The sequence below is a fragment of the Bombina bombina genome, chromosome 10, assembly GCF_027579735.1.
Source record: "Bombina bombina isolate aBomBom1 chromosome 10, aBomBom1.pri, whole genome shotgun sequence".
Taxonomy (NCBI): Eukaryota; Metazoa; Chordata; class Amphibia; order Anura; family Bombinatoridae; genus Bombina; species Bombina bombina.
The window spans coordinates 15,614,712-15,626,935 of NC_069508.1; the positions used below are offsets into that span (position 1 = coordinate 15,614,712).

Below are 12,224 nucleotides of genomic sequence, written 5' to 3' on the forward strand. Positions count from 1 at the left end.
TTGCCACACACAGTAGATAAAAGGACACAAAGACTCAAAGAAGCATTTTTGGAGAGGAAAATACATAGGCTTTGGGCCAAGTATATTCTCTGCCATTTTGGGACACTTTCTTGAACAAAGGAAGATTAACAATTTTGAGACCTGTACCTCTGCACATGGTGGATAAATCCTTCTTAGATGACCCACAAGAAATTCTGGAAACTGAATAATCATTTGGTTATGTGGTAACCTATGGCAGAGACTATAATTTAATATTTTAAAGCAAATACATTCATTATTGCTACAGTAATTGAAGCTGGTATTTACTGTAGCTTATATCCATAGTCCTGTATAGTCTTAGCTAGTCATGTATATATTATTAATGCAAACAGCCAATTTATAATTTCTGATGCTTCTAATTGAAGTTATATAGAATCATTTGTGGGCTCAATAATTTAATTATACTTGTCTGAAAGTTATCTTAAATCTATTTGAGACCCAGTAAGATTTGTGTGAAGTATCTTGGTATATTGTTTATCTAAACACTGAAGTTAGCGGTCCATATTCTGGTATTTTATTGTGGTATTTTAATGCGATTCATTGTAAGTAAGGTTAATTTTAAAAGGTATATTTTTATTATCTGTTTTATAGAATATTATAACAGCATAAGCGTGTATTAATTTGTTTCATAGTCTGGTTTCTATAAATATATTGCAATGTGTATATAAATCTTAACTAATCTAAAGTATTTAGGAATAATTATTAATTTCAATTGTTTTGTATATACATTTTTATTGGGGGTTTGCTTTAAAGAATAATAACAAATAAATTGTATTACAATCCTGCTATATACTGACAGTATGGTTCATTAATTAACGGTTTCAATGCTGGGACGCTGACAATATGTGGCCTTGGATATTGAAAAGTGTGTGTGTTCCCTCTAAGTAGTGTGTCTATAGATGCAGTCATCTAATAATGACGGGTATTACAAATTATTCCCACAAAAAGTCTTGGATTATAATTCTTAGTATCAAAAAGGGACATGAAACATTTTTTTTCCTTTCATGATTCAGATAGAGCACACAATTTCTTTCCTATGATATTAAGAGTCCACAACGTCATTCAGTTACTAGTAGGAATATCACTCCTGGCCAGCAGGAGGAGGCAAAGAGCACCACAGCAAAGCTGTTAAATATCACTCCCTACCCATAATCCCCAGTAATTCTCTTTGCCTCTGTCAATGAAGGTGTCTGAAGAAATTAATTCCTTTATCGGGGACGTTTCCCTGCAAGCAATGATTTAGCCGAGTCTACGTCAATCTCTTCAGTAGAGTAGTGTTGGCTTTTAAGCAATTAGGAAGTTGTGAGGTAGTCCTTGCTTTGTTTCCTAACACATTGCTGCCCATGGTACAGAAAGCCAGAGTTGGTTACTCTGTTCTTTCTTTTTCTACAGGTCTCTGTAAGGAGTATGTGCCCTTTCACGCCTTGTGAGCTGTCTTCCTGCTGGACAGCTAGACTGCAGGTAAGTGCTTTTGTCTTCTAGGTACTGGAGACTTGCACTTCAGAAGAATATATGTCATATGCAGTAGATGGCGACATTTTTAAAATCCTTTATACAGGATTTTCTTTGGCAGTGGGCAGGCACATTATGTATGTAGAGACTAGGGGTTAATCTTCCCTTTATTGGGATGTTTTTCCTCTTTGGGATAATTTTGTTGAAATACTTTATTAGTATGTATGTGGCTTATGTTTTATACAGGGATTTATATATAAACTTAAAATTTGGCAGTTGGTTTTCTTTGCTTGCTTAGCTAGAACAGGCTAACTGACACACACTGCTTGAGTGTTTGTGTAAATTAAGCTCTGGTGTTGTAGGCAGAGGAAAACGCGCTCCTACTTGCTGCGTAGTTTCCTCTCTCTGCTGTGGGATATTCACGGAACAGAGTCATTGAATTTCAGTCTCTTCAGTGTCGATCTACTATATGATCATTTTGGAGACTTCAAGGCAGCCAAATTGTGTATAAGTGTTACGGTAAGGCACCTCAGCCTGTCTGAGGTGTAGGGGGCCTAAATGGTTTATTATTTTAAAGAACTTTTGCCTAACGTTAAGCGGCTGTGGTATTAAAAATTCTTAAAGAGACAGTATATTTAAAAAACTTCTACAATTTGGGTATTTTTTTTATTTATTTAGTATTATGGACATGGACCAAGACTCTGTGTCTTTTGACAAATGTTTGTTATGCCTTGAGGCACAAATTGTTTTGCCTAGCAATTCTGTGCTGAAAGCTTAACTAAAACACTTCAAATTTAAAAAGGTAAATTGTTGCCCTCTGAGCCCAAATGTCTCAGGATGATGCTGTTCAGGCAATGCCACAGCTTTCTCCTCAAACGTCCCAAGCCTCTATGGCGTCACATACAGTGCCCTGCAGTTCTTCTCAGCCTCCTAGAGGAGTTTATTTGCCTGCAGATTTTGCTGCACACGTATCTTCTGCGGTATCTGCGGCATTATCTGCTTTTCCTATGCTGGGAAAACGCAAGAGGAAAGTTAGAAAGATAGTAAGGTTTCTGTTCTACCTACTGCTACGCAGGTTGCCCTCCCTCATAAGTCTGATGAGGAAGATACGTCAGTAGCCTCTGAGGGTGAAATCTCAGATTCGGACAATATTATTCCTTCATCTGATAGTGAAGAAGTAAACTTGAGATTTAAAAAAGGGACAATGAACCCAATTTTTTTCTTTCATGATTCAGATAGAGCATGCAATTTTAAAGCAACTTTCTAATTAACTCCTATTATCAAATTTTCTTCATTCTCTTGCTATCTTTATTTGAAAAAAAAGGGCATCTAGGCTTTTTTTGTTCAGAACTCTGGACAGCACTTTATTGGTGGATGAATTTATTGACCAATCAGCAAGAACAACCCAGGTTGTTCACCAAAAATTGTCCGGCATCTAAACTTACATTCTTGCATTTCAAATAAAGATACCAAGAGAATGAAGAAAATGTGATAATAGGAGTAAATTAGAAAGTTGCTTACAATTTCATGCTCTATCTGAATCACACACAAAAATCTGGGTTCAGTGTCCCTTTAAGCTTGAACACCTTTGTGTACGGTTAAAAGGAGGTATTGGCTACTTTGGACGACTCCAATACATCTGTCGTTGTCAACCCTAAGAAGTCTAGTAAACTTAATACTATGATGTTCCTTCCTCTGTGGAAGTTTTTCCTGTCCCAGACTGCGTGACTGAGATTATTTCACAGGAATGGGAGAAGCCAGAGATTCTTTTCTCCCCTTCTCCTGTATTTAAAAAGAAGTTTCCTACTGCTTACTCCATTAAAGATTCTTGGCGCATGGTGCCTAAAGTAGAAGGGGCTATTTGTACTCTGGCTAAGAAAACTACGATCCCTTTAGAGGATAGCTGCATTTTTAATGATCCCATGGACAAAAAGCTGGAAGCTTATTTGAAGAAGATGTAAATTCATCAAGGTTTTCAATGGCCACCTGTAGTTTGTATTGCCACAGTAGTACGTTCGGCATCTTATTGGTGCGGCGCCTTGTCTGAATCAATTTTAGTAGACTCCGTTGGAGGAGATACAAGATAGGATTAAGGCTCTCAAACTATCCAATTCCTTTATTTCTGATGCTAACATGCAAGTTATTAGACTGGGAGCCAAGATGTCTGGCTTCACTGCCCTAGCCCGCAGGGCATTGTGGCTAAAATCTTGGTCAGCTTCTGGCACTTCCTTACAAGGGTAAGACCTTGTTCGGACCTGGTCTGGCAGAAATAATTTCTGATACTACGGGTGGAAAAGGGTCTTTTCTACCGCAAGACAAGAAGAACAGACTCAAGACGTCAAAGTAATTTTCGTTCCTTTCGTAACTTCAAAAGTCTTCCTCTCCCTCTTCCAAGCTGGGCTTCCAAGAAGACTTGGACTGCTCCTATCAGACTTGGAATTAGGGGAAGCAATCAAAGAAACCCTCAGCTGAGTCTAAGTCAGCATTAATGGTCGGCCCCTGGTCTGGGATCAAGTTGGGGGCAGACTTTCCCTGTTTTTGTCAAGCATGGAGACGAGATGTCCCAGATACTTGGGTTGTAGACATACTACTATCTCAGGGTTACAGAATAGAAAAAAAAAACACTTTCCCTCCCAAGGGGCAGAATCCACCTCAAGATTATCTGCAGACCAGGTAAAAAGAGAGGAATTCTTGAACTGCGTTCAGGACCTTTCCTCCCTGGGAATGATTTTTCCCATCCACAGGGATCACAAATTCCTGAGATTCGCATTTCTAGACAAACACTTTCAGTTTGTGGCTCTTCTGTTTAGCCTTGCCACAGCTATCAAAATTTTCTCAAAGGTTCTGGGGGTTCTCTTGGCAGTGGTCAGGTCTTTGGGAATTGCAGCGACGCCATACAGGTTCAGACGCCATCTTTTCAATAAGCAAACTCTCATGCAGAGATCTTGTTGTCTTTTCTACGTTCCCACGGTTGGAAAGTGAATCTGGAAAAGGAGTCATCTTATTCCAGCTACAAGGGTGGTTTTCTTAGGGACCATAATAGATTCCCTATCTATGAAAATTTTTCTGATGGAGGTCAGAAAACCCTAAATTCTCTCCTCTTGCCTCTCTTCAGTCTACTGTTCGGCCATCAGTGGCTCAATGTATGGAGGTAATTGGTCTGATGGTCGCTTCCATGGACATCATTCCCTTTGCTCGATTCCATTTGAGAGCTCTGCAGTTATGCATGCTCAGACAATGGAATGGAGACCATTCGGATCTGTCTCAAAGGATAGATCTAGACCAGTCGACAAGAGATTCTCTCCCGTAGTGGCTAAGGGCCATCTGTCTCAGAGCACATGCTTCTGGAGACCTTCCTGGGTGATTGTGACCACGGACGCCAGCCTGCTAGGCTGTGGAGCAGTCTGGGACTCGTTAATGGCGCAGGGACTATGGACTCGGGAGGAGTCTGCTCTCCCCATAAACATCTTGGAGTTGACAGCGATTTACAATGCTCTGATGGCTTGGCCTCAATTGTCTTTAGCCTGGTTTATCAGGTTTCAGTCGGACATCACCACCTCAGTGGCTTACATCAACCACCAGGGAGGAACTCAGAGTTCCTCAGCCACAAAGGAGGTGGCACAGATTATTCAGTGGGCGGAAGCTCACAATTGTTGTCGATCTACCATCCACATTCCTGGAGTGGACAACTGGGAAGTGGATTTCCTGAGCAGACAGACATTTCATCCCGGGGAGTGGGCTCTCCATCCAGAGGTGTTCTCCAGGTTAACCCTCAAATGGGGGGTGCCAGAGTTGGATCTGGAGTCTCGACAGAAAGCGAAGCTTCCAAGGTACGGTTCAAGGTCAAGAGATCCTCAGGCCGCTCTGATAGATGCTCTGGCGGTTCCTTGGGATTTCGGTCTAGCATACCCGTTTCCTCTGTTTGCGCTCCTTCCACAAGCTATTGCATGTATTAAACAAGAGAGAGCATCTAATTTTAAATAGTTCCTGCATGGCCTCGCAGGATCTGGTATGCAGACCTAGTGAAGATGTCATCTCGGCCGCCTTGGAGGTTCCCTGAGAGGAAGGACCTTCTAACTCAGGGTCCATTCCTCCATCTAAATCTCGTTTCTCTGAAGCGGACTGCTTGGAGCTTAGTTCTGTCTAAGCATGGATTTTCTGAGTCGGTCATTGAGACCATGATCCAGGCTCGCATGCCTGTTACTCGAAAAATTTACCATAAAGGTATGGCGTAAATACCTCTATTGGTGTGAATCTAAGGGCTACTCTTGGAGTAGGGTCAGGATTCCTAGGATTTTGTCTTTTCTCCAGGAAGGTCTGGAGAAAGGGTTGTCAGTCAGTTCTCTGAAAGGTCAGGTTTCTGCATTATCTATTTTGTTACACAAGCGTCTGACGGATGTGCCAGATGTTCAATCTTTTTGTCAGGCCCTGGTCAAAATCAGGCCTGTGATTAAACCTGTTGCTCCTCCTTGGAGCCTTAATCTTGTTCTTAAAGTTTTGCATCAGGCTCAGTTTGAGCCAATGCATTCCATAGATATTGTTATCTTGAAAGGTTTTGTTTCTTATGGCCATCTCTTCTGCTCAAAGAGTTTCAGAAATCTTAGCTTTGCAGTGTGATTTGATTTACCTTATCTTTCATGCGGAGAAGGCGGTTCTTTATGCTAAATTGGGGTTTCTTCCTAAAGTGGTTTTGAATAGAAATATTAATCAGGAAATTGTTGTTCCTACTCTCTGTCCCAATCCTTCTTCTCATAAAGAAGGTCTCTTGCACAACTTGGATGTTGTGCGTGCTCTAAAAACATTCTACCTACAGGTGACTATTTTCGCCAGTCTTCTGCCCTGTTTGTTTCTCAGGAAAGCGTAAGGGTCAGAAGGCTACTTCTACTTCTCTTTCGCTCTGGTTGAGAAGTATGATTCGTTTTGCTTACAAGACTGCTGGACAGCAGCCTCCTGAGCTAATTACAGCTCATTCCACTAGGGCTGTCTCCTCTTCTTGGGAATTCAAAAATGAAGCTTCTGTGGAACAGATTTGCAAGGCTGCAACTTGGTCCTCTCTGCATACTTTTATACAAATTTGATACTTTTGCCTCAGCTGAGGCCTCTTTTGGGAGAAAGGTTCTTCAAGTGGTGGAGCCTTCTGTTTAGGTCTGCCTATCTTGTTCTAACTTCCTGTTCATTGTGTGTCCTCTAGCTTGGGTATTGGTTCACACTAGTAACTGAATGACGTTGTGAACTCTTAGCAAAGAAAACAAAAATTATGCTTACCAGATATATTTCTTTCCGGATATGTTGAGTTTACGACCCCACCCTTTATTAATAGTTATTTTTTACTAAACCTCAGGCACCTCTACACCTTTGTTTTATTCATTTTCCTTCGGTCAAATGACTGGGGATTATGGGTAGGGGAGTGACACTTAACAGCTTTGCTGTGGGGCTCTTTGCCTCCTCCTGCTGGCCAGGAGTGATATTCCCACTAGTAACTGAATGACGTCGTGGACTCTTTCCGGATATGGAAATTTATCAGGTTAGTATAAATTTTGTTTCTAAACAACTTTTCAATTTACTTCTATTACATAATTTGCTTCATTCTCTTGGTATCTTTTGTTGAAAAGGATGCCTAGGTAGACTCGGGAGCTAGCTGCTGATTGGTGACTGCACATACATATATATATATCTTATTATTGGCTTACCGATGTGTTCAGCTAGCTCCCAGTAGTGCATTGTTGCACCTTCAATAGAGGATACCAAAAGAATGAAGCAAAAATAGAAGTAAATGGATAAACCGTTTAAAATTGTCTGAAAGAAAAAAAAAAAGTTTAATTTACTCATTTGCCTTTAAAGTTCCAATTCTAGTTCTGACATCCACAACAAAGAGTCTTATTGGCCCACAGGATCAGAGATAGATTTGCACCAAGCTCTAAATCCGACCGACTCACCGCCTTGTGCCCTAACAATGAGACCCAAATATTTATTTCACGATTCAGATAGAACATCAGATTTAAATAACTTCTTATTTTACTTCTATTATCTAATGTTTTGTTCACTTGGCATCCTTTGTTGAAAGCAAAATTAGATAATAGAAGTAAATTGTTGTTTAAAATGGTATGATCTGAATAATGAAAAGAAAAATAAATTTATATACAAGAGTTTCATGCCCCTTTAATCTGAAACACCGGACCATCCTCTTATGTCAGGGGTACTCCATACTCTAATGCAGGATTTGCTTGCTCCCTGAGGCCCAGCAGGCAGGTAACATTATCTGCATTCACCTACACTAAGCCCAAATTCAGGGCTATTCACACATGTAGGCACACAGATAGATGCACGTGCACTCACATGTAGGCACACAGATAGATGCACGTGCACTCACATGTAGGCACACAGATAGATGCACGTGCACTCACATGTAGGCACACAGATAGATGCAGGTGCACTCACATGTAGGCACACAGATGCACGTGCACTCACATGTAGGCACACAGATACGCAAGTGCACACCTTCAACATAGAGAACCCACCAGCTGAGCTTCTAAAGCTCGGATCTTATCTTCATAGACAGATCTCTGGGACGTGAGCTCCTTCTGCGCCATCTCTTTTGCCATCTCTATCTCCTCCATCATCTCCTCCTTAGCCCTCACACGAGCTTCTTCAATCTCATTTTCCAGCCTGGATAGAGTTGGAGTAAAGAAATAAAAACAATGTAATAAGGGTCACACCCAGTCACTGATCATTAGCACAGCACCAAAACAAGGGTTTCCTGTACTCACTCTGCTCTCTGTGCTGCCAGCAGCTCGTTCTTTGCAAACTCAAAGTCCTTGGGTCCTTCAGGAGACAGTGTGGACACTCGGGATGGTGTCCTTAACATCTGAACCTCCACAGGGTGATTAAATCTGAAATAATGATCTCCTCCCAGGATCACTCTATCGCCCTGCAGGAGATAATCAGACATAAAGCTCTGAGCACGTGAATAACAAAATCTTGTGTTCTCTATAGTGTGGTTATTGCATGAGACTCCCTGTGCAGTTACCACGTGCAGCCAAAACTGCAATTAGCATGCGCCTCTCACACGGAGCTAGATATACAGATATTGCAGCCCATTTAGGTGCCCTAAACATTGCTGATCCATGACCTTGTTTTATTTGTAGGTTACACATTTTATAGGATCAGCAGAGAATTGGCAGATTGTTAGCACTAGGTAATATTTTAAAAACGCTGCATCTACAGGTTATTGTAATGCTTTAAAAATGCGTGCCTCCTACAGCCAAACTGCCTGACTTTAAACACAAGAGTCAATGCCAAAAAAATATATATATTTGTTTCACATAAATAAGTATAGTAAATGGTTAGTGAACTCACATGATGTAAAATAGTTGATTTTGCTATCTGGTTCCCGTTGACGTACGTTTTGGCATCTCCAGAAGGCATTATGCTCACAGTGTTATCAATGTTTGTGATTACGCTGTAAAAATAAGGCAGAAAAACTGAGCACTTTTTAAAGTCAATATAAAGCAGTGGTTTTCAGTGTGATGCGGTCCTCCCCGCAGGGTGCGCTAGAGCATATAAGCGGAGGTTGGGGAGCAGAGACACTTTGCATTACCCTTTGGAAACCGCAAGCAGCAGCTGACAGACATAGAACTGTTTTTAAAAGCCAACAATGACACTTGCCATGTTGTGGTGGAAGAAGGAAAATAGTGGGATTTAGGTAGAAGAAAGGCTCTGATATCTAAATTGCACAGAGACTGTTAATCCTGTGTTAAATGCAAGTTACTGATCAAGACAACAGATGTACAATTTAAAATGTTAGTGAAGAGCTCTTTTAGTTCACAGTTGTGTGTGAATCCTGATCAAATGTAAATTCCCCAAATTAAAACTCAAAATAAATATTACTATTTCCTTTAAAGACAATAAAGTAACATCATGTTGAGGCTCTATCTTCTAAATTTTGTCAGAGGGCAGGCCCGCTACCAACTTTGAAAACCCCTGGTATAAGGTAATACTCTAATAATTTGGTCATTTTATAACCAGAATCAGGATTTGTTAAAATAATAATAATCATCAAATCCTGGTGATTAAGTACAATTAACTTATTTGTATCATAATCCCTGTGACAACTCATGGTTTCATTCTTAAGTGTTATACTAAACTATTGCAGAGGAGGCTCTGGTAAATGTGTTTAATTTGACGGATCCTCAGATACTTCACCTACCAGTGATCTTCAGCAATAAGAGCCCCAGAGAGTTGGATTTCATGCTCTGATCCGGCTCTGTATTTGCCAACAGTGGTCTGTCCCTCTTTAATCATATACAGCAGCATCTCTGACAGTTGGGGATCTTCGTTGAGGTTTACAAGGTTTGGCAAACGATTGTCCATCTTAAATGTAATTCCGGCTTTCTGAGACAGGAAGCACAGTCATTAGATACCAAACACGTAATCACATCACTGCGTTACAAATAAAGTTTTCCTTATCTGAATACTTTTTTTTTTTTTTTTGAGGGGCAATTAAAAAAAAAAAAAATGTTATGGGTTTGAACAGAGAGAGGTTACACTCTGATAAATCATATCTGAATTTCTACAGCTTCTTTTCTTTTACAAATGTTTCAGAGAAATCCACGTGTATATTTAAAAAAAAAAAAAAAAAAATTTATGCTTCCCTGATAAATGTATTTCTTTTTTGACACGATGAGTCCACGGATCATCTTAATTACTGTATATATAGCTCCTCCCTTCCCTCCCACTCCAGTCATTCGACCGAAGTTAGGAAGAGAAAAGAAAAGCAAGGTGCAGAGGTGTCTGAAGTTTACAATAACCCACAACCTGTCTAAAAAGAACAGGGTGGGCCGTGGACTTTCTATCCCTTACGTTTTCCTAAGAAAAACACAACAAAGAAAAAGACTGACGCAAGTCCTTAGTCGCCTGCAGGTAAAAAACTTTAAAGCACGGACCACGTCCAAATTGAGTAGAAGTCGTTACTTCTGAGAAGAAGAACTAGGACACAAAGAAGGAACCACAATCTCCTGATTAATGTTCCGATCAGAAACAGCCTTAGGAAGAAATCCTACTTTTGAACGTAAAAATACCTTATCTGAATGGAAAATAAGGTAAGGTGACTCATACAGCGATGTCGAGAGCTCTGATACTCTACGAGCAGAAGAAATAGCAGCAGGAAATAAAACTTTCCAAGAGTCCCTTAAAGTACTTTGAAAACTAAAATAAGACTCCATGGAGGAGTAACTGTTTTGAACCCAGGCCTGACAAAATGATTGTACATCTGGGACATACGCCAGACGTTTGTGCAACAAACTAGATAAAGCCGAGATTTGACCCTTTAGGGAAGAAGACGATAAACCCTTCTCCAAACCTTCTTGAAGAGAAAACAAAAGTCTAGGAATCCCGGCTCTACTCTACGAGTAGCCCTAGGATTCACAACAAGAGAGATTTTTACGCCAAATCCTATGGTAAATCCTTCTAGTTACAGGCTTACGAGCCTGAATCATAGTCTCTATGACCGAGTCAGAAAAACCCTGCTTGGATAAAATTAATCGTTCAATGTCCAAGCAGTCAGCTTCAGAGAAATTAGATTTCGGTGAAGGAATGGCCCTTCATTAGAAGGTCCTACCTCAACGGAAGTCCCCAATGTGGCAGAGATGACATGTCCACCAGATCCGCATATCAAATCCTGCAAGGCCAAACAGGAGTAACGAGGATCATTAGTGCCCTCTCCTGCTTGATTTGAGCAATGACCCGAGGAAGAAGAGCAAACAGAGGAAACAGGTATGCTAGACTAAAGGTCCAAGGAACTTCCGGAGCATCCATCAGTTCCGCCTGGGGGTCCCTGGACCTCGACCCGTATCTCGGGAACTTGTCATGCTGTCAAGATGCCATGAGATCTAATTCCGGTTGACTCCACTTGAGAATCAATCTGGAGAGCACTTCCGGATGGAGTTCCAACTCCCCCGGATGAAAGGTCTGCCTGCTCAGGAATTCTGCCTCCTAGTTGTCCACCCCTGGGATGTGCATTACCGACAGGCAACAAGAATGGGCCTCCGCCCACTGCATTATCTTGGTTACCTCCATCATCACTAAGGAACTCCTCATCCCTCCCTGATGATTGATGTAAGTCACTAAAGTAATGGTGACCGACTGGAACCTGATAAACTGGATCGAGGCTAGTTAAGACCAGGCCAGAAGAGCATTGAAGTCCAGGATGTTTATAGGAAGAACAGGCCCTGACTGAGTCCAGACTCCCTAAGCTTTCAGGGAGCCCCAGACTGCTCCCTGTCCCAGAAGGCTGGCGTCTGTTGTCACGATCACCCCAGATGGTCTGCGGAAGCAGGTTCTTTGGGAGAGATGATCCAAAGACAATCACCCCTGCAGAAAATCCCTTGTCTCCTACATCAGTAGTATTCGAGGAGACAAAATGGTATAATCTCTGCTCTATTGCCTGAGCATGCTTAACTGCAAAGGCCCTAGATGGAACCGAGCAAAAGGGATGATGTCCATTACCGCTGCCATCAGCCCAATTACCTCCATGCACTGAGCCATTGACGGCCGAGGAGTGGACTGAAGAACTAAACAAGAATCGATAATCATTGAGTTCCCGACTTCTGTCAGAAAAATCTTCATTAATAGGGAATATATTATAGTTCCCAAGAAGGTTACCCTTAAATTAATTGTATGTATTGGGTACTTGTAAAGCGCAGCTAATCACCTGTAAGGATCTCAAGACGCTTCTC

General features: G+C 41.2%; 1 protein-coding gene across 1 annotated transcript in view; it reads right to left on the reverse strand.

Moving 5' to 3' along the window:
• KIF14 (kinesin family member 14) overlaps positions 1 to 12,224 on the reverse strand; it is a 48,321-nt gene that overhangs the window by 17,879 nt on the left and 18,218 nt on the right. Inside the window, exons 13-16 of the mRNA XM_053693812.1 lie at positions 9,698 to 9,882; positions 8,848 to 8,950; positions 8,259 to 8,419; positions 8,010 to 8,157 (exon numbers count right to left, since the gene is read on the reverse strand). Of these exons, the coding sequence (XP_053549787.1) occupies positions 8,010 to 8,157; positions 8,259 to 8,419; positions 8,848 to 8,950; positions 9,698 to 9,882 (597 nt within the window). The remainder of the gene's footprint in view (positions 1 to 8,009; positions 8,158 to 8,258; positions 8,420 to 8,847; positions 8,951 to 9,697; positions 9,883 to 12,224) is intronic.